Below are 23,555 nucleotides of genomic sequence, written 5' to 3'. Positions count from 1 at the left end.
CACATACTACACATATTCTCTACACACACACACACACACACACACACGCACACACACACACACGCACACACGCATGCACCTCTCTCTCAACCCAAGTGCATCAGGACAGGATGGTGCAAGTAGGCACCTAGGTCAGGCTCTGGATAGTGTCCAAAGGCTGAAGCTCTTACTGCTTGCTCCCTGCCCCCCAATTGCAACTCCAACAAATAAGGGCCAGCAAAGCAGGGTTTCTGTGGAGGAGTGCGTTCCTATAGTCGGAGAATGCCTACAGAGAAACACAAAATGATTACTCTCTATTTTAACCAAGGGTACAAGGTCAGCCTAACCAAAGATAGGAGAACCTGGCCCAGGCTAGACAAAAGAAGCCTAAGGTTTCTGATTCACTCAAGAATCAGAAACTTAGAAACTTGAGGAACGGAAGCACAGAATTAATAGAGAGGGAAAAAAAATAACGAAATAAAAACAAAACCTCTCAGTACAGTGGAATAACATAAGTTAATTCAGCCTATTGAGTTTAATAAGGTGTTGGGAGCTGCAGGGAGAAGAGTTTCTAAACTGTATTTCCATCTACATGGCCCCTTAAACAACTGCTCCATGTACTCCTAAAAGAAAGAAATGGCAACGTGTCCCAGTGCTAAAGCAAAAGCTGACCGGTTCAGACTTCCTGGGAAATGATACAATATTCACAAAACGAGATACCCAACAAGAAGCATGCAAAAAGACAAGCTATACATAGCAATTACTTCCAGACAATATGACTGTCTGCCTAGAAAATCCAAAAGACTCAACCAAAAAACTATCACAATTAATACCAGGGTCAGATGAGGTAGCTGGCATGCTGCATACAAGAGTGGAAAGGGGTGCAGGTGTGGACCCCTGGCTCTGCCACCTAGTAATCATGTGATCCAGAGTGAGTTAGTCAACCTCTCCACAGCCCTGTTTCTTCTTCATAAGACAGAAATAATAATAGTACCTAGGCACTGGCTTGTTATAAAAATTATATGGGAAGTGTAAATTAGTTCAACCACTGTGGAAAACAGTGTGGCGATTCCTCAAGGATCTAGAACCAGAAACAACATTTGACCTAGCAATCCCATTACTGGGTATATACCCAAAGGATTATAAATAATTCTACTATAAAGGGGACATGAATGAAGCTGGAAACCATCATTCTCAGCAAACTAACACAAGAACAGAAAACCAAACATTGCATGTTCTCATAAGTCAGAGCTGAACAATGAGAACACACAGACACAGGGAGGGGAACATCACACACCAGGGCCTGTCAGGAGGTAGGGGGTTAGGGGAGGGATAGCATTAGGAGAAATACCTAATGTAGATGATGGGTGGATGGGTACAGCAAACCACCATGGCACATGTGTACCTGTGTAACAAACCTGCACGTTCTGTACATGTACCCCAGAACTTGAAGTATAGTAAAAAAAATTATTTGGGAAAATATGCTTAGAACAGTATATAGCACATAGCACACACCCACGGATATTAGCTATTATTATATACCAGCAATAACCAAGTGTTATTATATATCAGCAATAACCAAGTGTTATTATATACCAGCAATAACCAATTGTAACCAAAATGTAATTAAAAATCCAGGCTGGGCGTGGTGGATTACACCTGTAATCCCAGCATTTTGGGAGGCTGAGGCGGGTGGATCACCTGAGTTCAAGAGTTTGAGACCAGCCTGGCCAACATGGTGAAACCCTGTCTCTACTAAAAAATATATATATAAAAATTAGCCGGGCGTGGTGGTGGGCACCTGTAATTCCAGCCACTCGGGAGGCTGAGGGAGAAGAATCACTTGAAACTGGGAGGTGGAGGTTGCAGTGAGCCAAGATCACACCACTGCACTCCAGCCTGGATAACAGAGCAAGACTCCGTCTCAAAACATAAATAAATAAAATAAAAATAAAATAAAAACCCATTCACGAAAAGAATTTAAATACTGTAAAATAAGAATAAATCTAACAAAAAAAGAGAAAAATGAACAAATAAACAAAAATCACTAGAAAAGATCCATATAAAAAATATAAAATTTGGCTGGGCGCGGTGGCTCACGCCTGTAATCCCAGCACTTTGGGAGGCTGAGCCGGGCGGATCACAAGGTCAGGAGATCGAGACCACGGTGAAACCCCGTCTCTACTAAAAATACAAAAATTAGCCGGGTGAGGTGGCGGGCACCTGTAGTCCCAGCTACTAGGGAGGCTGAGGCAGGAGAATGGTGTGAACCCAGGAGGCGGAGCTTGCAGTGAGCCGAGATCGCGCCACTGCACTCCAGCCTGGTGGACAGAGTGAGACTCCGTCTCAAAAAAAAAAAAAAAAAAAAATATATATATATATATATATAAAACTTTACTGAAGGAGATAGAATTGTTGAATAAGTTTAGAAACATATTCCCAGATGTGAAATCTTGATTATAAAACTGTCAGTTCTCCCCCAATTAATCTATAAATTCAATAGATTTTTACTTAATCTACTCAAGATTTTTACTTAATCAATTGATTCTAAAATTCATCTAGAAGAGGAAAACCACAAGAATAACCCAGAAGTATCTGAAAAAGAACAATAAGAAGTTGTTCTACCGGATCAAAACATACTTTGTATGATATTCATGCTGAAATAGGTGAATAGATCAGTGGATGAGAATAACGAATCCAAAGCCACACCTATCTACTTGTAGAGAATCAATAGATCCTAAGTGTGGTCTTTAAAGAGAGTAGATAAAGAATGAACTAATCAATAAATGGTATAGGGTCCACCAGATACACATTTGGAAAAAAAAATTAGAGGCCTACCTCCCAGCAGATATTGATCCCAGATAAATTAAGGAGATAAACATTAAACTGTATGAAAACCCATAAAGGTCTAAGAAAAAATATATAGGAAAATAGTTTTATAATCTTGGAAAGACATTCTTAAGATAAACATAAAATTCTAAAGCCATGAAGGTAGTGATCAGACAGACCTAACCTACAAATAACAAAAATTTCTACACAACAGAAGACATAAAAAACAACAAGCTGAAAGGAATTACCATATATAGGAGGGGTCTCCAACCCCCAGGTCACAGACCTGTACCAGTCCATGGCCTGTTAGCAACCAAGACACACAGCAGGAGATGAGTGGTGGGCAAGCAAGCTTCAACTGAATTTACAGCCACTTCCCATCACTGGCATTACCACCTTGAGCTCCACCTCCTGTTGGATCAGGGGCAGCATTAGATTCTCATAGGAACATAAATCCTATTGTAAACTGTACATGCAAGGGATCTAGATTGTGGCTCCTCATGAGAATCTAATGCCTGAGGATCTGTCACTGTCTCCCATCACCCCCAGATGGGACCATTTAGTTGCATGAAAACAAGCTCAGGGCTCCCACTGATTCTACATTATGATGAGTTGTAAAATTATTTTATTATATATTACAATGTAATAATAATAGAAATAAAGTGCACAATAAATATTATGTACTTGAATCCTCCCAAACCCTGACCCATCCCCCTCCCACCCCCGAGGCTATGGAAAAATTGAAAACTGTCTTCCATGAAACCAATTCCTGGTGCCAGATAGGTTGGGGACTGCTGATATATAGTCAAAAGATTAATACTGAGAATATTAAAAGAGGTGATGGGAGGCCAGGAGTGGTGGCTCATGCCTGTAATCTCAGCATTTTGGGAGGCCAAGGTAGGCAGATTGCTTGAGCCTAGGAGTTCAAGACCAGCCTGGGCAACAAAGTAAGACCCTGTCTTTACGAAATATGAAAAAGTTAGCCAAGTGTGGTGGCATGCACCTTTGGTCCCAATTTCACAGGAGGGTGAGGTAGGAGGATCCGCTCCCTTGAGCCCAGGAGGTCAAGGCTGCAGTGAGTTATGATTGCACCACTGAACTCCAACCTGGGCAACCAAGCAAGACCCTGTCTCAGAAAAAAAAAAAAAAAGAGAGATGGAGGGGCACCCATCCAGCATCCTGTCTTGGAGCCCACTTCCTCCCTACCCTGGGGGGGAAAAAAGAGCAATCTTCTAAATTACAGGGAAAAAGGTAGATAAATGAGTGAAAACTTGAACAAGTAATTTATAGAAAACATATACATGGCCAAATACACAAGAAATAATGTTAAGCCTCTAGTAAGAATTGCAAATTAGGCCAGGTGTGGTGGTTTACACCTGTAATCCCAGCATTTTGGGAGGCTGAGGTGGGCAGATCAGTTGAGGTCAGGAGTTCAAGACCAGCCTGGCCAACATGGTGAAACCCCATCTCTGCTAAAAATACAAAAAAGAAAACTAGCTGGGTGTGGTGGTGTGCACCTGTAATCCTAACTACTCAGGAGGCTGAGACAGGAGAATCACTTGAACCCAGGAGACAAAGGTTGTGGTGAGCCGAGATTGAGATTGAGCCACTGCACTCCAGCCTGGGTGAGAGAGCGAGACTCCATCTCAAAAAAAGAACCAAAAAACAAAAACAAAACAAACAACAACAACAAAAAAGAATTGCAACTTGGAAAAACAACAAAAATAATTACAAACACATATAGTATTTAGTGTGTGCCCAAGTGCTGTTCTAAGCACTTTCTACCAATTAGTTCACTTAACGCTCAAGACATTCCTACATATTTGATAATATTTTTCTAGGTATGATAATAGTATTATGATTACTTTTTTTTTTTTTTTTTTTTTGAGATGGAGTCTCGCTCTTGTTGCCCAGGCTGGAGTGCAATGGCGCGATCTCGGCTCTCTGCAACCTCCGCCTCCCGGAATCAAGTGATTCACCTGCCCCAGCCTCCCCAGTAGCTGGGATTACAGATGCCTGCCACCACACCTGGCTAATTTTTTGTGTTTTTAGTAGAGACGGGGTTTCACCATGTTGGTCAGGCTGGTCCTGAACTCCTGACCTCAGGTGATCCAACCGCCTCGGCCTCCCAAAGTGCTGGGATTACAGGCATGAGCCACTGCACCCAGCCTATGATTACATTTAAAAAGTATCACTATCTTTTAGAGTACAGACTGAAATATTTATAGATGAAATTATATGTCTGATATATGCTTCAAAATAATATCGGAGGGGAAAGTCTGTAGGGATTAATGGAGCAAGGTTTAGCCAAAAGTTGGTAATTATTCTACTTTTGTAAATTTTGAAACTTGCTGCTACAAAAATGTTTTTAAAAAGCCACCATGGGCCGGGCGCGGTGGCTCATGCCTGTAATCCCAGCACTTTGGAAGGCTGAGGTGGGCGGATCACGAGGTCAGGAGATCGAGACCATCCTGGCTAACATGGTGAAACCCTGTCTCTACTAAAAATACAAAAAAAAAAAAAAAAAAAAAAATTAGCCAGGTGTGGTGGCAGGTGCCTGTAGTCCCAGCTACTCAGGAGGCTGAGGCAGGAGAATGGCGTGAACCCGGGAGGCGGAGCTTGCAGTGAGCAAGATCGCGCCACTGCATTCCAGCCTGCACAACAGAGCAAGACTCTTATCTCAAAAAATAAAATAAAATAAAAGCCACCATAAGCCAGGCGTAGTGGCTCATGCCTATAATCCCAGCACTTTGGGCGGCTGAGGTGGGCAAATCACTTGAGGCTAGGAGTTCAAGACCAGCCTGACCAACACGGTGAAACCCCATCTCCATTAAAAATACAAAAATTAGCCAGGTGTGGTGGTGCATGCCTGTAATCCCATCTACCTGGGAAGCTGGGGCACGAGAATTGCGGGAGGCAGAGGTTGCAGTGAGCCAAGATCATGGCACTATACTCCAGCCTGGGTGACAAAGCAAGACCCTGTCCCAAAAAAAAAAAAAAAAAAAAAGTCACTATGAGGTTTGTACAGCCAAAATCCCCCTCCTTTTACAGATAAGGAAATTGAGGAATAGAGAGGTAACTCACCAACGTTACACAGCTAGTAGGAAAGGGACTCATGATTTGACCCCAGCCATGTGGGCTGCAAAGTCCACCCCTTAATCACTATTTTATACTCACTCCCCAAATTAGATATCATTTTTTACCTACCAGAGTGGCAAAATTTTTCAAAAAATGGATATTACCCAGTATTCATAAGAGGAAATGAGTAATTGTACACACTGTTTGCGGGTATAGAACCTGATACGGTCTAACTGGAGGACAATGTGGCAGTGCCTAAAAACTTCTCGGTGCACTTCCTCCTCAATCCAGCCTGTTCTTTCTAAGCGTCTTTCCTAGAAAGATACCTGACCATATGTAAAATACACAAGTACACAGATGTTTCCTAAAGGACTGTTTGTAATAGCAAGACACTGGAAACAACCTACATGTCCATCAGTGGAAGGATGGTTACAAACTGTGGTTTGTAAGGTGTGGAACTAGAATGCTGCAGTCAAAAAGAACATGGTAGGATGGGGTGCTCTGACATGAGAGGACCTCCAAGCCTCATAGGAAGATGAGAAATTCAAGCTGCAGAACAAATGTATAATGTGAGTTTAAAACAAAGCAGAACTATATATCTATATATGTACACATATTGATGAAACTATATGATATCTGCTATTTGCTTCAAATGAAAAGATCTGGAATGACACATACTAGACATCCTGCAAAAAAAGAGTAGGAAAACGGGAGGAGACATAGGTCACTGAAGGAGATTTTTCCTCTCTATTCTATGTATTTTAAATTGTTTGAATTTTTACAATTAGAACATATTTATATATCACTTATGTATAAAACAACAAAATAGAAATTCAGAAATTAAAAAGAGAATGGTAATTAAAATACTCATTTTGAAATTACCTGAAAGATGGGTTGCATATTAGTAGCACACTGAATTAAATGTGATTCTGATTACGGCACAAGCCACACAATATCTTGGTTCCATCTGGGACCTGACAGAGACCCTTTACCTGGATGGCTTTCTGAGTGGTGAAAGCCTGGGAACAGCTGCCTATGAGAATTCCACTTTCCCTGCAGCTCTGACAGTGCTTTCCCCCTAAACTTCTGCTTCATAACCACTCTCTTTGTAAAGAGATGCTATGCATCATGAATTATACACAGCAAGACTATAGAAGTAGGATCCATGACAATAAGACCTACTGTATCTGTGTACACAATAGGTAAAGACTATCCCTCACAAGAAAGGAGTGCTCCATTTGTAGAGGAGTGCTAGCAGCAAGCCCTGGTGCATGTGTCAACTCCCTGCAGTTTAATCCCAAATCATGCAGCTTGCTAATCATTTTCCTTTGGAGGAAGCCTGGGCAGGCCAGACCTGTGCCATCCCAGGACTTGGTTCCAGTCTCTCTCTGCCCCTCTGGGAGGGTACTAGGCCACTGCTCATTCATATGACCTCAGGTGTCTGCAACCAGGTTCTTTCTCTGTGCATGTCACATTAGAAGATGGGGGGGTTTTGCTAAGGACATCATCAACAGCTTACAAAGGAGGAATCCCTGATTTGCTGACTAGTAATAATGTGAGGGGGAGGAGGTCAAAGGCTGTACAACAGTTCCTATCAGACTCTTCACTTTGTTTAAGAGTTGGTAGCCAAGGTCTCTAAGCTCAGTCACCATTCACATAGACACTTTGGGATTGGACATCATGGAGTAATTTGACCTTTATGAAACCAGTAGACACCTATTGTTCTGTGTGCCCTACACTCTCCCTCCATACATGTGATTCCTGAGAGATCCACCATGTTCTTACATGACTTTCCCTCCCTGGCCACAGTTAATTAATCAAGAGATGCACACCTGACCCAAAACGGGCCTGGGATTTTTGGAAGCCAGTCACTCTCTCTGATTTAAGCAATCAGCTGCCAAACTCAGGAGCTCTTGGCAGCCTCATGGAATAAGCTGGTCAGCTTGGAGAAAGGAAGGAGCTAAGAGCAATAAAGAAAGAGATGAGCACCCTAGAAGGATAAAGCCACGGCAGCACTGTGGCCTCTGGGTTCAGCTAGTCCCAAGGCTGTATTTCAGTTCTGCCTTTGGCTTGGTTTTTCACCTTTTCCCTTGGATTTCATGAGCCAAATATTCCGTTTTATTTATGTGAATTTGAATTTGGTTTCTGTCACTTATAATAAATGTGTCCTAAGTAATATAGAGCCTCGGTTCAGTAACTTCTGGGCTTCTCACCCATCTGAATGTCCTCACTGAGAGATGAGCAAAGGGCTTTGCCAGGCCTCTACTGGACACCTTGGGGCCTAAGAAGAGACTTTAACCACAGAATTAATATCTCCCTGTTAGGTCTTCTAGGAAAGCAGATGAAACAGAACCACACAGGCTGGCCTGGAACTTCAGAAAGGAGATGAGGTGTTGTCTTATACCAACGCCCAAGAACAGTGCCAGGGAAAGTCTACCTGCCCACTCCCAGTAGGGGGTGAGGAGATGGTCTGGACAACAGAAAATAACAAGGATGCTGCTTGAGGGATGGGAGTCTAGTTTTCAAGGGACAAGGCCCTGTTCTTCAGAGATTTGGTCCCTTGAATCCCTTTTCATGGACTGATGAGACTGAATGTTCTACTGGAAACCACATGACTCATTCTAATGGGACAGAGTTTGGTTTACTCTCAAACCCTTCCATTTTCTTTTTCTTTTTTTTTTTTGAGAGAGAGTCTCACCCTGTTGCCCATGCTGGAGTGCAGTGGCAGATCTTGGCTCACTGCAACCTCTGATTCCTGGGTTCAAGCAATTCTTGTGCCTCAGCCTCCCAAATAGATGGGATTACAGGCATGTGCTACCACGCCCAGCTAATTTTTTATTTTATTTTATTTTATTTTATTTATTTATTTATTTTTGAGACGGAATCTTGCTCTGTAGCCCAGGCTGGAGTACAGTGGCACAATCTCGGCTCACTGCAAGCTCCATGTCCCGGGATCATGCCATTCTCCTGCCTCAGCCTCCCGAGTAGCTGGGACTACAAGCGCCCACCACCACGCCCAGCTAATTTTTTGTATTTTTAGTAGAGACGGGGTTTCACCGTGTTAGCCAGGATGGTCTCAATCTCCTGACCTCATGATCCGCCGGCCTCGGCCTCCTAAAGTGCTGGGATTACAGGCATGAGCCACCGCGCCCAGCCATTTTTTTTTTTTTTTTTTTAAAGTAGAGATGGGGTTTTGCTGTGTTGGTCTCAACTGGTCTCACACTCCTGGCTGGTCTCACACTCCTGGCCTTAAGTGATCCACCTGCCTTGGCATCCCAAAGTGTTGGGATTACAGGTGTGAGCCAACCCGCCCAACCTAGACCCTTCCATTTTCTTTTTTCTTTTCTTTTCTTTTTTTGAAATCGAGTCTTACTCTGTCGCTCAGGCTGGAGTGCAATGGCATGATCTCGGCTCACTGCAACCTTTGCCTCCAGGGTTCAAGCGATTCTTCTGCCTCAGCCTCCCAAGTAGCTGGGAATATAGGCACCCACCACCATGCCCAGCTAATATCTATATTTTTAGTAGAGATGGGGTTTCGCCATGTTGGCCAGGCTGGTCTCGAACTCCTGACCTCAGGTGATCCATCCGCCTCCACCTCCCAAAGTGCTGGGATTACAAGCGTGAGCCACCGCGCCCAGCCGACCTTTCCACTTGCAACAACCATAGTGCCAGGCATTTAAGAGATAGATAATTTAAATATATTTTCCATGTATCCATCTAATTTTAATAAAAGCCTGCAGAAATGGATAGGAGAGACTTTGAGGGGGAAAAAAGGAAAAAAAAAGCATGCATAAAATAATTAAGATGCTGATGGAAAACACAGGGGTTAACTTTACTATTTTCCTCTTTGTTTATATTTGAAAATTTTCAGAATTAAAGTTAAAAAATACACATCCACAATTAAAACCAATTGACTGTGATCTTTCTTTGTAACCCCAACTTCTTTGTTATAGCTTCTTGTATCTCTTCTCCACCCTGACCTGGTACAAATGACCCAAAAACCAAGGGAAAAATAAATCTGACTATAGGAGCAAACTCAAATATTCTACTTCTGAATCCCTCTGAGTGACATGCGCACACAAACACAAAACACAAGATAAACCAAGCAGAAAATTCACACATTGCATGTAAGATTTTGTTTTTCTCCAAAAAACAAAAACAAAACAACACACATCACCTTAAGTGTGTCCCCCGAAACCCTCTCACTCTCTTTTAAATGAACCTGGCCCCAAATCAGAAAGACATTTGAAGTTGTAAATCAGAAATTAGGTACGAGGAAACCAAAGCTTATTTATGGAAAATCACATTATGGTGTATCAAAATAATACATGATATGTTACATAAAAACTCTATAAACATATCACTGTATAGAACATCAATAGACACACATGTGGCCAGGCACAGTGGTTCACACTAGTAATCCCAGCACTTTGGGAGGTTGAGACAGGTGGGTCACCTGAGGTCAGGAGTTTGAGACCAGCCTGATCAACATGGTGAAACCCCTCTCTACAAAAATTACAAAATTAGCCATGTGTGGTGGCACACGCCTATAATCTCAACTGCTTGGGAGGCTGAGGCAGGAGAATTGCTTGAACCCGAGAGGCAGAGGTTGCAGTGAGCCGAAATTGTGCCATTGCACTCCAGCTTGGGGAAAAGAGTGAGACTCTATCTCAAAAAAATAAAACAAAATAGTCACACGTGTATGTGTTTAGGATATATGTCTATGAATATATACACATTTAAAAATTGAAGCAAAACATGACAAGTGGCCAGGCACAGTGGCTCACGTCTGTAATCCTAGCACTTTGGGAAGCCCAGGCGGGAGGATTGCTTGAGGCAAAGAGTTCAAGACCAACCTGGCCAACATAGCCGGACCCTATCTTTATTTTTTTTTTTTTAATTAAAAAAAACAAAAACAAAAACATGACAAGTATCTGAGCCTCAGGTTCCTCTGAAGTCCCATTTCCTTACAGGCAGCCACTATGCAGAGCCTGCCACAGTCAGCTGCCCCTTCCTGCTCCTCTCCAAGCTACAACACCCCTCTGGGACCTCCAAGTTCCAAGCAGTTCTTACTCTCTATAAAACCTCTCCTCCATGCTCTTGCTCAGGACTTTGTCAACAGCCCACACACCTCCCCACTGCCAGTCTGTAGGCACCAAATTCTACCTCCTAAGCCTCCTTGGTAGGCAAATAACATAGCATATTTGCTTTCTGGGAAAAGTCTGCCCCTTGATGTTTAATTTCACCTCTTTGGAACATTGGAATAAAGGCCAAACACATCATGAGCCACAGGGAAGCACTGGGGCCAGGGCAGTGCCTGAATCAATGCCATGCCCACCATCAGTGCCACCAGGCCCTCCTTTAAAGTGCCAAGATTTAGGGCAGGGCTGGGCATGATGCCTATACTACCTGTGATCTGGGGGTACGCACATACATACACACCTGTAAACTATCAGATTATAGACTACTGATCCACAGGTCAACTTTCCTCCCTGCCATCCTCCCCAAATAATATAAAATAAGATCACCTTATCTTTCCAACTGGTGCTACTCCTCAGAAATAGGAGAAGGCAGGGCTTCGCCAACAGGAGACTCTCATAAGCCACATCAGCCAAACTGGAGACCAAGAAAGCATGTGTCAGCCCAGGCCACTGATTCTTCTACTGCTGAGTCTCCACACCTCACCTCATCCAAATAACATGGGAGCAAGACTGTAAAGATTAGCGTGTCTACCCTTCAATTCCTCGCACATCACTCCTAACCCAGGCCCAGTAGGTGGCTGCTGGCCATTCAGCCTTCAGTTGCCAACTGTCCAAGGTGGAAAGCTGTGCTGTGGCTCAACTCCCAGATGCTGGGATTTGGCCCCTGGGAAGAGAGATAACATGGGCCCAGTCACAGCCTTGGGAAGAGGTACATGCCCGCTGGGTTGTCCTGACCTTGCCATCCTTTGCTGAGAAGGCACACACACACATACACGCAGCCGTGTTTGCTCCCTTCGGTAAGGGGGCACCCAGGATGCTGCACACATATGCATGCACTGCATTGCATCTCCACTTGTGCTAAGGAGCAGACAGTGGTCTGTGGGTACAAATGTCCCACACAAAGAAACTCCACACAGATCCTGTAGATACACTGTGCCCACAGGGGTCTCTTTACCTAAACTTACTGGGCAGTTGTGATTTTGCACTAGCCCAGGTGTTAAGCCCCTGCAGTTCTCTCCCGCTTCGGCCAGTCTCTGTCCCTCCCTCTTCCCTCCCACGGTAAGTGCTTTCAGGCCACACAATGAGTGGAAGGAGGAGAAACACTTCTATTGAGGAAGGCGTTTTGTTGTTTCATCCCTAAGGGGGCCTGGGGTAGGGAAGTGGGGGGGGCCCCACAAAATTTCTAATAAGCAGTTTCTGTCCTCAAAGCTAAAATGATTTTCTTTAATTGCTTGGTGGGAACAGTTTATTGTGGGGATCTCTGCCCTCCCCGCAAAGCCTAATTGACTTACTGAAGTTTAACAGGGGCTTTCACCTGGAGAGACTGCAATTATTCCCCCCATCCCACATTCGTACCTGGGCTCTCCCCACAGGGGGCCTTTGTTCCCCCTAAATACAGCAGTGACACAAATGTCCTCAGCAGCAGGGGAACACAGGGAAATGGTAATTTTCAGCCCAACTCAATTAGCTGAGGGGCTTTTCAGCCTTCCCAGTGAATGGTGGGGAAACTTTGGCATGTGGGAACGGTGAGCTGGGGCTGCTCTGTGCAAGCCAAACAAAAGAGGACTGAATTGGGCCCCGTGGTGAGCCAGAGCAGGACTGGTGGGGGCAGCTGGGACTGGGGCCTGGACAAGGGGAAGAAGGTGCTGCCATCTATTACCTACATTGTCATCCTCCCAATCTGCATCTCCCAATCAGGGTCAGTAGGCCAAATAGCTTTCTGGGAAGTGGAGACACTCAAGACAATTGACTTGTACTTAGCACCACAGCCCTGCATTTATGAAGCAAGGAATAGGAAAAAGATGGCGAATTGAACCTGAACAGCCATGGGCCAAGGGAGAGGGCTATGCAACAGGGTGGCCACAGTGCTGGAGCTGCTCTGCTCTCTCCTCTGAAGGCCTGGGGCTGGAGCTCACATCATATTTTGGGCCTTCATAGGCAACTCAGTCAGGAAGCTTCAGGGAAAAAGATTCTCCCAGGAATGCCACAACCTTCAGAGCCCTGTCTAGAAACTCCAGAACCAGGTACTCTCCAAGGCTACTCCACTAATAACATTATGATCCAGCAGAACCCAGGACTGACGAAAAGGAAGACAGCTGAGCTGCCCACAGCACAGGCCACTGCTCTATAGCCCTGTCCTCCAGTCATGCCAACAGAAATGAGATCATGCCCCCATTTGCCACCCAAAACCTCACCACATACAGAGGAGTCTCTGACAGCCTAGGTTAGCTATATTCAGGGGCAATCATGGCCGTGGGCAGTAGGAGCAGTTTGGCACATGGTTTGTAGGTGGTGGTCAGGTCACACTTTTTGCCTGTTTGCTCGGCATTGAGATCTAACCATGAAAACTACTGCACTATGATGTGCTACCCCAGCCTGCTCCTTCAACGGCTTGGGCTGGCTGCTAAGAACTACTGTCCACATTCTCACCCCCACCTCAAGCCTTTGCAAAAGAGTTTCAAAGTCATTCTCTATAGCAGAATCTACAAAGGAAAGGGTGGCTAGTCTCAATACCCACAGTTCAGATGTGAAGCCAGACCCTGCACTCACACCACTGCGGCATGGAACAGCCTCTTCTCTTTGCGGGGCAGCCCAGTCCCACAACCTGCCTGAGACAAGTAGGCCTGCAAGATGAGAGGCCCATGAAGATTCATGAAACGGGTTGCTCAGAACAACTGGCTCGGCTCCCCAGTCCCATCTGGCCTGGATTCTGTCTTCCCATCTTCCTGTGCCCCTACGTCAGTCTTGTGTCCCACTTGTACAGGACACCCTCTCCCTGTCACCTTTTCCTCAGACATGCACAGGCTGCCTCCCTGGGACAAACAGAAGGTCCCGCTCTGGGACTCACCACCCCTTTCACAAAACAAGATTTTGCCTGGGCAATCCCTGAGCGGGGAACAGACAAAGACAGGGCTTCATTCCTTCAACAAGTACCCAAGGGCTCTCCAAGCCAGCCCTGTGATAAATGCTGGGGTGTTCAAGAAAAAACAAATTCATATAGGCTTGCCCTTAGGCAGCTTAAGGTCCAGCCAGAGAATCAAGTCTTGAATTTATTTTTTTTAAGTTGGAAACAATTCAAGACAATCAACAAGTTCTAATTCCAAATGAGATTGCTCAGCACAGGACGGGGAAGCAGACAGAGTAGCACGGAAGTGAAAAAGCATGAACTCTGGAGTCAGATGCCAGGGCTCCAACTCTGGGTGTGTTGGCTATAAGAGATGTGACTCTGGCTGTTTAGTTAGCCTCTCTTAGGTCTCAATTTCCTTTTGTAAACTAAGGATGACGATGGTACCTATCTGAGAGAATTAAATAAGGTATAAAGTGGTCAGCATAGTGCTTGGCATTTCACTGGCACTCTATAAGTGCTAATCACTTTTGTCATTATTGTGATCATCATCATTGGCCAGACCATAGAGCATCAGTTGGGATTCTTGATCAAGGAAATGGCCTAGTAAAGGGAACCTATACTGTTCCCCTGCAGTATGGGGTAAGAAGTGAGGCCTTGGGTCCCCGTCCCTATTCTGTAGACCACTTTAGAAAGCTACCGTCAAGGCTGATGACAGACAGGACAAATTTAACCTGGCCAGGGCCTCAGGAGATACTGAGCCAACCAGGCGCCTTAAAGGGGCAGACTGGAATTTGAGACCCCTCAAACTGACCACAGCCCCCTTAGCTGTCTCCCACCCCTCACTCCCTACCATTAGCCTGCTGGCTGGAATGCAGGGGCCCCTGTGCCAGAAGGCCCAAGCTAGGCAGGAGGCCGCGAGGCACAGGTGGTTCTCAGAGGAGATCCCTGGGCTCCAGAAAGCATTTCCCCCACAGGAGCAACAAAGCCGGGGCTTGTTGCTGGTCAAGGCGCCTTTGCTTGCTTGGGCTGGGGCCCAGACTGTGAGGCAGCCGGGCAGGCCAGGGGACGCAGAGCTGGGAGGGGCAGCGGCCAGCCCTTTTGGCACCAGCTTCCTTCTTCTCTGGGTTTCTCACTTTGTTCAGCACGGTAACCCAAAGGAGGCTGGAGAGAGCACTTTTCACTACCCAGCAAATAAAGCCACAGGGAGAGGGAGAAGAATGAAACGTTTGGGGGTTTTACATTTTGGTTTTGGGGTATTTAGTTGGTTTGAAAAAATAATAAAAGGAAGTTGTTTTCTAATCCAATTAATTTCAAACCCAGGACTTAGATCATACATAGCCTACAGTGATCCCACAGCACCTAATACCCATTATCCCTCTTCTAAGATTTAAAGTCCCAGTGGAGCCAGCGTTGGTCTCAAGAGGGTGGAGGGAGGTTTTCTATCGCCTGGTGGGGTGGGTGGTGGTGGTTAGGAATGGGGTGCAAGCATGGCTTCAGTAAACTCTACCACAAAACTCTAGGACCTCAAGTTCCCCAAGTCTACACACACTCATGCAGTACTGCTAGTCATGTGTATGTGTGGCTTTCCCAATGGAGGCTGCCAGAACCCAGTTATTCTCAAGAATCATGTTTTCTGGGTCCCAGTCCTGGGCAGGGATGCCTACAATGTGAGGAGATTCCAATGGTAACCTTAACTTATCTGTTCCTCTCATTATTTCTAGGGAATGGATCTCTCACCCACAGGTCATTCTGCCCCCATCAGCTCCTTTCCGCCAGGCCTCAGAGTGCTGACCCTGCACCTTCCTTGGGTGACCACCACCTTAGAAAGATGACAGGAGGAACTACTTGCTGGGTAGTTCTTTGAAGCAGGAGAGGTTTACACATAGGCACTTAAGGAGTTGCTAAGCCTGGGAATCCCTTCCCTAGGCAGCTGCCTGCCCATCCCATCCAATCTCAAGTGTAGTTCCACCCACTCACACCATACCAACACTTGCTTTGGAATCGATTTTTTTCCCCCGATGGCATGTTTTTGTCATGCACTTCTGAAAACCCAAACTGTAAAACCATGAAGATTTTTCTCCTTGGAAAAATAGTAGGACACCAAAAAATGACCAAAAAGTCATTTCATTGGAAGCTTCCTTTCTTTCCCACTAAGCCATTTGGGATAGGATACAAACCTTTCAGAAGAATGATAAGAAAGGTCACAAATTTGCAAATACACTTGACAGTGGTATATATGCCTGATTTAATGGCTGGGTGACCCATCTTACTTCAGGCTTTCACTTCTCCACGGTACCTGTGCCAGGTGCTAGACAACTGCTAGCTGCTGACTTGAGGTACCCGCAAGTCTAGTTTCTAGAGAAAACCAACTTCCCATCCCACCCCCAATATTCTGCTATTGCTCTGTGAAAAGCCAAAGAGCTTAGACCCTGATGATAACCCTCTTGGAATCTGCAGGGAGGGAGATAAAAATGAGCTGCCTCCTATAGGTGCTCAGTGAGCTCATAAATCACAGGTCGCCCAATCACCAGGGAGGTCCCTGTCCACTAGGGAAAGGGATTAGGCCTCCGTTAGGGATGAGATCTACCAACCAGAAGAAGATATCCTGCGTTGTGGGTTTTTTTGTTTGTTTGTTTGTTTTTTCCTGTTTTTATCCCGCATATCTAAAGTCCCAGGTACCTTAGGAAGGTTGGACTAAGCATAGACTTGCAGTGAAAGCAAAGGACAGGTTGGGAGGAAAAAAGCAAAAATTCTGGACCTTTCATTAAGTTACAACAAGCATTGATTTGAGATGACTGAGATTTTGTATCCCCTGCTCTTGGGTATAAACTCTCCCATCACAAAACAATACCTTTTCTCAGCTTTCCTGAGAACACCAGATAATTTGATTGACTAGACAGAACTTAGGTAAGCCACTTCCTTGAGCAAGCACCCTGGATCAGAGTTTTCTGGGGGACTGATTATACTTTGGACATGAGCCCCGGGGCTGCGGCAGTAGCAACAGGTAAAGGAGTCAGAACTGTACAGCCAAGTTCATTATGTCAGTCGATAATCTTCCATGGACACGACCAGTGCCCCTGCCCGGACAGAAGTTAATGTGCATCCAACCAGGCCCAATTAAGGCCACACTCAACCCAGCCTTTCCCTGGCCCATGATGAGAAGGTCCTGTGTATGCTGGAAAACAAGTTTTGTCAGACCTTTACCCTATATCCGCATTCCACCATTTTACCCTTTTAACACAAAAGTTAAAATAGTCAAATACCAGATCTCCCAGAAAGTCAGGTTTTCTGATCAGTATTGTTCCTGTCATTCCCAATTCCTCAATCTTGGCCTGAGAAGTGAGGTTCCCATCCCCACCAGAGGTTTTCCCACCTCCTTTTTATCATCAAGGAATGAGGCTTCTAAGTGCCCTCTCACCAATCCATCTCTCCCTCTCCTCTACCTTGCTCCAAACTCTGCTTTAAATCCCTGGGTGCTCTACAAAGTTACCAAGAGCCATTCCTGCTTCTTCCTCCACCATAAATACAATTACACTTTTTAAAGGAAAAAGGCAGCCCAGGGAATCCCCAAAGAGGCTGCTGTACTCTTCCCCTTGTAATGAAGCTAATAATGAAGCACCCTGAACTCTAATTAGTAAGAAATGCTTGTTTTCTCCAGTTGAACACTCCCTATAGATACATCTAATTTGTTTCTATGATTTCATCTCTCTCCTCCATCAAGTTTGCATTTAAAGGTTATGATGTGCCATTGCCCTCCCAGCCAGGCCTTGGCAGGGCAGCCTGGGGGAGTCACAGTGCTTCCTACAACCTGGGAGCCCCAGCCTAACCATCTCTGACATGGCCCATCCACCATTATCACATCCATACACATAAACTCTGTTTCTCTCAGGCTTTTTATGAGCTGTCCACAAAATGGAAGAGAAGGAAAGGGAGGAACAACATTTGGAAAAATTAAGGAAAAAAAAAAAAAAAACAGTAAAGGAAAAAGGAGGGGTGGGTATTGCTGTGAGTGTCTATTTCCCAATGAAAGAAATGTCCTCTGAAACAGAGTGACCCAAAGCAGGAGCTGCTTCTTACTGGTGGGTTCCTTTGGGATTTAGGCCCCTCAAAGACCTTGGACCTCCAGCTTCTTTCTCCTTGTCAGGCCTGGCAGTGTGACTGGCACCAATTCCCAAGACAGTCTGAAGGATGCCAACAGCAGCACAGAGGAACCCCTGTGCTTGGTGAACCTTAGCGGGATGCCTCCCCAGGGCCACCTCATCTCAGTGGCCAGCCTGCATCTCTGCCTTCCGATCCATATGGAAAGTGAAGACACAGCCCCTTTCCAAAAGCCTGATTCCAGATAATGGCCCCCAGCCCCAGAACCACACGGATGCCAGAGCTACAGCCTGGCCATCATTGGGGGCCCAGAGACCTTCATCCACTGACTTCCTGATTCCAGGTACTCGAAGTTTTGCTCTCCCCAGAAGCAGAGCAGACCCAGGCTGAGGCTCCCCAGAGTCTCCTCTCCTTGAGTCATGCATAGGTATCTTGTATCTCAGCAAGACTTGGGGTTCGAGATAGGGTACCCACATAGACCCCATCCCCCAGCTCCTGGTACAAGGCTATACTGCAGCAAGGTGAGTGGCAAAGACAGAAGACAGCCTGCTCATTGGTCGTTGGTGGCTCTACCTGTGACCATGCCCAGTTCTCCTCACTGGGGAAAATGCCTCCTCTCAGCCCCTAGTTCCTAGGGATATTCCCCTTCAACTGCCTGAGATGAGCATTTGTGATTTCCTGAAGCTTCCCCAGACACTCTGCCTCTTTTCTGTCTGGTCCCTATTTTCTCCTGTCCCTTAATGATTGCAGAGTAGTCTCTGCAGCTGACCTGTGCTCTAGCACCCCTCCTGCCTGCCCCCACCTCCCCCAGAGCCCTGCAAGCAAGGCCCTGCTTTGGCTCCCTGAGGTTCACAATCTGTGCTCTGCCAGACCCAGTCACAAGGGGGGTTTAACTCACTTCAAGCTGGCAGCCCTATAGGGTAGAACTAACCGCCCCCCTCAAGAGGTGGTGGGGTGCCAAGCAAGTGTGTGCTCGAGCATCCCAAGGTGCTCTTGTTTTCTAGGCACCCCACAGTGGTCTGTGACAGACACATGGATGGGGGAATCCTTTGCCAGCCAGAGTTGGCATCTCACCCTACCTCTCAAATCTGCCACCAGCCTCTAGGGCCGAAGACCCTCCAAGAAGAAAAAGCCCTGCAAGACAAAGACTTGAGGCCCCCCAGCCTGGCCTCTCAGCCCAACACAGGCCCGCATTAAAATCAACACTCCGTGAACACACAAAACTGACAGGGCAGAGGGGGAGCACACATCGGATACAAAGATCGGGCTCTCGAGAGACGCGGCCTGTTGGTCTCCCATGTTAGCTCCAAGTGACTAAGCGCAGGGTGGGAAATAACGCCACTATGCCGGCAAAAGCTCCCGGCCTGGGCCCTGAGTTCGGCAGCCTTTTCACGGGGAAGATGCCTCTGCCTGGAAAAAAATGCAAGCATTGTGTGGGGACCATTAATGCATGCGCCTCTGCGCATTCCTTCGAGAAACAGGAGCACACCAGTCCCTGAGCCCCCGGCTCTGTCCCCCAGCAATTGTACAGGCCTGGAAGACACTGCACATGCCACCTGGTCCTTCCCCCCAGGCCCCAGCTCTGTTAGCGGTGGGAAGGGGCCCGCCAAACACCCTGGCTTCATTGTGCCCCAGAAAGAGGGGACTAATTACTCGCCTACACTCTGGAGCGCCCAGAGAGAAAACGGAGGCCAGTGGGGTGGAGAGGGTGGGAAATGGGTGGGGGGTGAAAGAAGGGAGAGAGAAAGCCACAGGATACATTTCAAAGTTTCTCTAGCAATTTGGGGGTGGGAAAAGAAAGCCTGGTCCTGACGTGAAATCATACAGAGGTCAGGGCTGGGTCTCCCACCGTTGTGAGAAAGTGGTGAATCGGGGACGGTTTATCAAACGATCATTTTTTCTTTTGAAATCGGGAGGCAGCAGCTTGGACAATTCTGCAGATGTGCTTGATGAGTTAGGGACAAAAATGGCCCTTCTCTGCCCCCCTCCTTCCCTCCCTCTATAAGGGCTCCCATCGGGGGTTGCTTCTCCCTCCACTGCCTCCTGGGCCCTCCCCTCCCTTCTTCAGTGGTCAGCTGAGACCCCCACCCACTGCTTGCTTTTGTACTCTTGGCCTTTGGACATACTGACAGGGGCCTTTATGAGACCCCAATCAAGACCCCCATGTCACAGGTACCTAGTAGAGACACCAGACCTTTTCAAACAAGGGACAACAAGGAAAATCGGCTGGCCCATTGTCTCTCCTCTCCTCTGTGCTAAGTGAGATGAAAGGGGACCGCGGCCCTCTCCCTGCAGCCCGCCTGCCAATCACCTCTAGTTATTAAGGTCACAATGTGTAAATTCTTTTGACCTGCACCTAATCAAAGATTCACCGGCCCTTTCAAATCCGAATGGGGAGGAGGGGAAGAGATTCCCTCCCATAAACCCAGCAAACTCTCCCTCAATAAAATTTCTCTCTCTGATTCCTTCTTTGCTTCCCATCTCCACCCCCTCGCTTCTCCTCACTCCGCCCTCCTCACCACCAGCTTCAAACACAAATGACAAGCCCTGTGGAATTACTACCATCAAAATCCGAGGACTTGAAAGTTTTTAGTTAATTCTCTTAAAAAAAAAAAAAGTTTTCAGACAGCCATAGCTGCCCAAGCAAGCCCAGAACCTGAGCAGCTCCTATGGCTCTGATGCTAAATCTCTCCAAATGGCAACATCTGTGGTCAGTAGCTTTTTTCTTGATCCTAAATCAGTACACATGGAGGAAACAACTGGGATCCATGATATTCCCCCACTTTGTCACTTAGCATCTCTAGCTCAGTTGCTGACCCTCCAATCCCACTGACTGGTTTTGTGAGCTGAGGGGGAAAAAATTACCAAGTCCAAAGTAGGCAACCCTCAAGAAGAAAAAAATAATAATAACCACAGGATAGAACAGCAGAAAACATGACAAGAGCCAGAGGAAAGAACTTGAAAAAAAGGCAAATTTATTATAGTTTGAAAACAAAATGCTAAAATCAAGCAAGGAAAAGAAAATGCTTATGAATCTCCATGCATCAATATTAGGGGTATGCATTTTTACCTTATTGGTGATATCCATCAATCAGAATAGGGAAAAGCCATAACAAGCAAGGCAGAGATAAATTCATTTATGTAAGTTGCCCCCAGAATTACTCATTTGTCCACCATCTACTCTGGCTGGCTGATCTACTCTTCTCCAGGCTCCCAGTTTTCCTCCTGCCTCTGATTGGACATGTTGGCTCTTTGTTTCTCCTTGCTCCACTGTCTTTATTTCTGAGTTGTCCTTTGGTGCTAATCCCTCACATTATTTCAACTGTTGTCCCTTTGCTGAGGCCTTCCACATCTCAACTCCATGTCTGAGCTCCAGGCAACCATTCCTGGGCTGTCTCTGGCCATTGCCACCTGACTGTCCCATAAAACAAAATTCAGTCTTCTCAAACCCAGTGCCCCCTCCATCATCAGGCTCACAGAGGTACTCGTCTCTTCCCTCTTTCCCTGACATGCAGTCATGTCTCACTACTGATTTTTTCCTACATAGTTTTTCTGAATGCCAAGTTGTCTTCCCACTGTCCCTATGAGTCTGGTCCCTTCCTGCTAACAAAGTATATTCCTGGAAAAGTATCCAAACAGCCTGTCTTTCCCCTCCAAAGAATCCTATATGCTGTAGCACAACATAAACCATTTAACTGTTTCAATCTGGCCCAAAACGGTCCATAGTTCCCTATTTTCCTCAAGTTACAGTCAAGCTCTGCTCTTCAACACCCTCCAAAACTAGACTCCAAATTTCCCCTGCAGCAAGCCAGACTTGTCCACTCTGAACTCCCAAACCTATCTTTAGCTTCCCCATCTCTTTGTATGCCTTTGCTCAGACCAGTCCCCTTGCTTGAAGTTCCCTTATGCAATTTCAATACGGGCATCATGTAAATCCCACTTCAACTTCCATGTCATCCATGAAGCTCTTCTGACTTAATAAGAAAGCTACAGCTTTCCTCTGATTTCCTGTCAATAACCCCAGTAGTTGCTAGCACTTACACTGCATATATAACCAAATGAATTGTCCTTTGAGTACATGCAGTGTTTCCCCAATTGCACTATAAGCTCCTACACGGTAAAAATAGTCTCTTGTGTTTCATACTTCCCATGTGATCTTGCACACAGCAGCATTCAATACATCCATAAGACAGGCACTCGGGGCCAGGCGCAGTGGCTCACGACTGTAATCCCAGCACTTTGGGAGGCCAAGGCAGGTGGATCACGAGGTCAAGAGATCAAGACCATCCTGGCCAACATGGTGAAACCCCGTCTCTACTAAAAATACAAAAACTAGCTCGGTGTGGTGGCATGAGCCTGTAATCCCAGCTACTAGGGAGGCTGAGGCAGGAGAATCACTTGAACCTGGGAGGTGGAGGTTGCAGTGAGCCGAGATTGTGCCACTGCACTCCAGCCCGGTGACAGAGCGAGACCCCGTCTCAAAAAAAAAAAAAAAAAAAAAGACAGACACTCGGAATTATGTATTACCAAAAACAAAAAAAAGCCAAAGCTTATATTCTCCTTTAAAAACAAATTATAGGCCGGGCGCAGTGGCTCAAGCCTGTAATCCCAGCACTCTGGGAGGCCGAGACGGGTGGATCATGAGGTCAGGAGATCGAGACCATCCTGGCTAACACGGTGAAACCCCGTCTCTACTAAAAAATACAAAAAAAAAACTAGCCAGGCGAGGTGGCGGGCGCCTGTAGTCCCAGCTACTCAGGAGGCTGAGGCAGGAGAATGGCGTAAACCCGGGAGGCGGAGCTTGCAGTGAGCTGAGATCCGGCCACTGCACTCCAGCCCGGGCAACAGAGCGAGACTCCGTCTCAAAAAAAAAAAAAAAAATTATAGTATGTCTACTTATTTCTGTACCCAAAAGGTCCCAAGCATGAAACCAGGTTTAATGCTGCAAAAGCAAATGTAAGGAAAGATCTTCTGAAAGTGTTGGAAATGTTCTCAAATGAAATTGTGGTGATAGTTGCACAACTTTGTAAATTTTCTAAAAATCATGGAATTGTACACCTAAATTGTACATTTTAAATGGGTAAATTTTATGATATTTAAATTATACTTCAATAAGACTATTTAAAAATAAAAAGTAAATGTAGGTCTATGCATCCTTAATTTTACAAATTATGTAAGAAAAAAGGGGGGTATTCTCTCCATAGCTGCCTGATATTAAAATAGACATTTAAATGTAATTTGTTTTTTCTAATTATAAAATAGGATCATTATAAAAAATTTAAATACAAAAAAGTAAAAAGTAAATATCAACAGAAATTCACCATATAAGAAAAAACCCTGAAGAGATATTTAAATAAACTATCATACTATTTTCTGACCTTTTTTTCATTCCACAATCTGCTGTGACATATTTTGGGTCCATAAATGTACATCCGTATCATCCTTTTAATGGCTACATAGCATTTTATTGAGGGAACATAGTATAAAATATTTTATCAGAACCCTACTAATGGATATTTATG

General features: G+C 45.6%; 1 protein-coding gene across 5 annotated transcripts in view; it reads right to left on the bottom strand.

The window, feature by feature from the left end:
* The window catches only part of FBXW4 (F-box and WD repeat domain containing 4), an 86,546-nt gene that overhangs the window by 22,395 nt on the left and 40,596 nt on the right, over positions 1-23,555 (bottom strand). Inside the window, exons 6-7 of one of the 5 annotated variants that reach the window (XM_023206461.3) lie at positions 11,415-11,502; positions 3,148-3,219 (exon numbers count right to left, since the gene is read on the bottom strand). The exons of 3 other annotated variants lie outside the window; for them this stretch is intronic. In XM_023206461.3, coding sequence (XP_023062229.1) covers positions 3,163-3,219; positions 11,415-11,502 — 145 coding nt within the window. In that variant the 3' untranslated portion in view covers positions 3,148-3,162. Of the gene's footprint in view, positions 1-3,147; positions 3,220-11,414; positions 11,503-23,555 lie in introns of those variants that run through there. One more of the 5 variants, XR_002730476.2, reaches the window with a different exon arrangement.

Source organism: Piliocolobus tephrosceles, chromosome 9, assembly GCF_002776525.5.
Source record: "Piliocolobus tephrosceles isolate RC106 chromosome 9, ASM277652v3, whole genome shotgun sequence".
Classification (NCBI taxonomy): domain Eukaryota; kingdom Metazoa; phylum Chordata; class Mammalia; order Primates; family Cercopithecidae; genus Piliocolobus; species Piliocolobus tephrosceles.
Note: the sequence above shows the minus strand (reverse complement) of the source record. Positions and strands in the feature narration are given on the sequence as shown.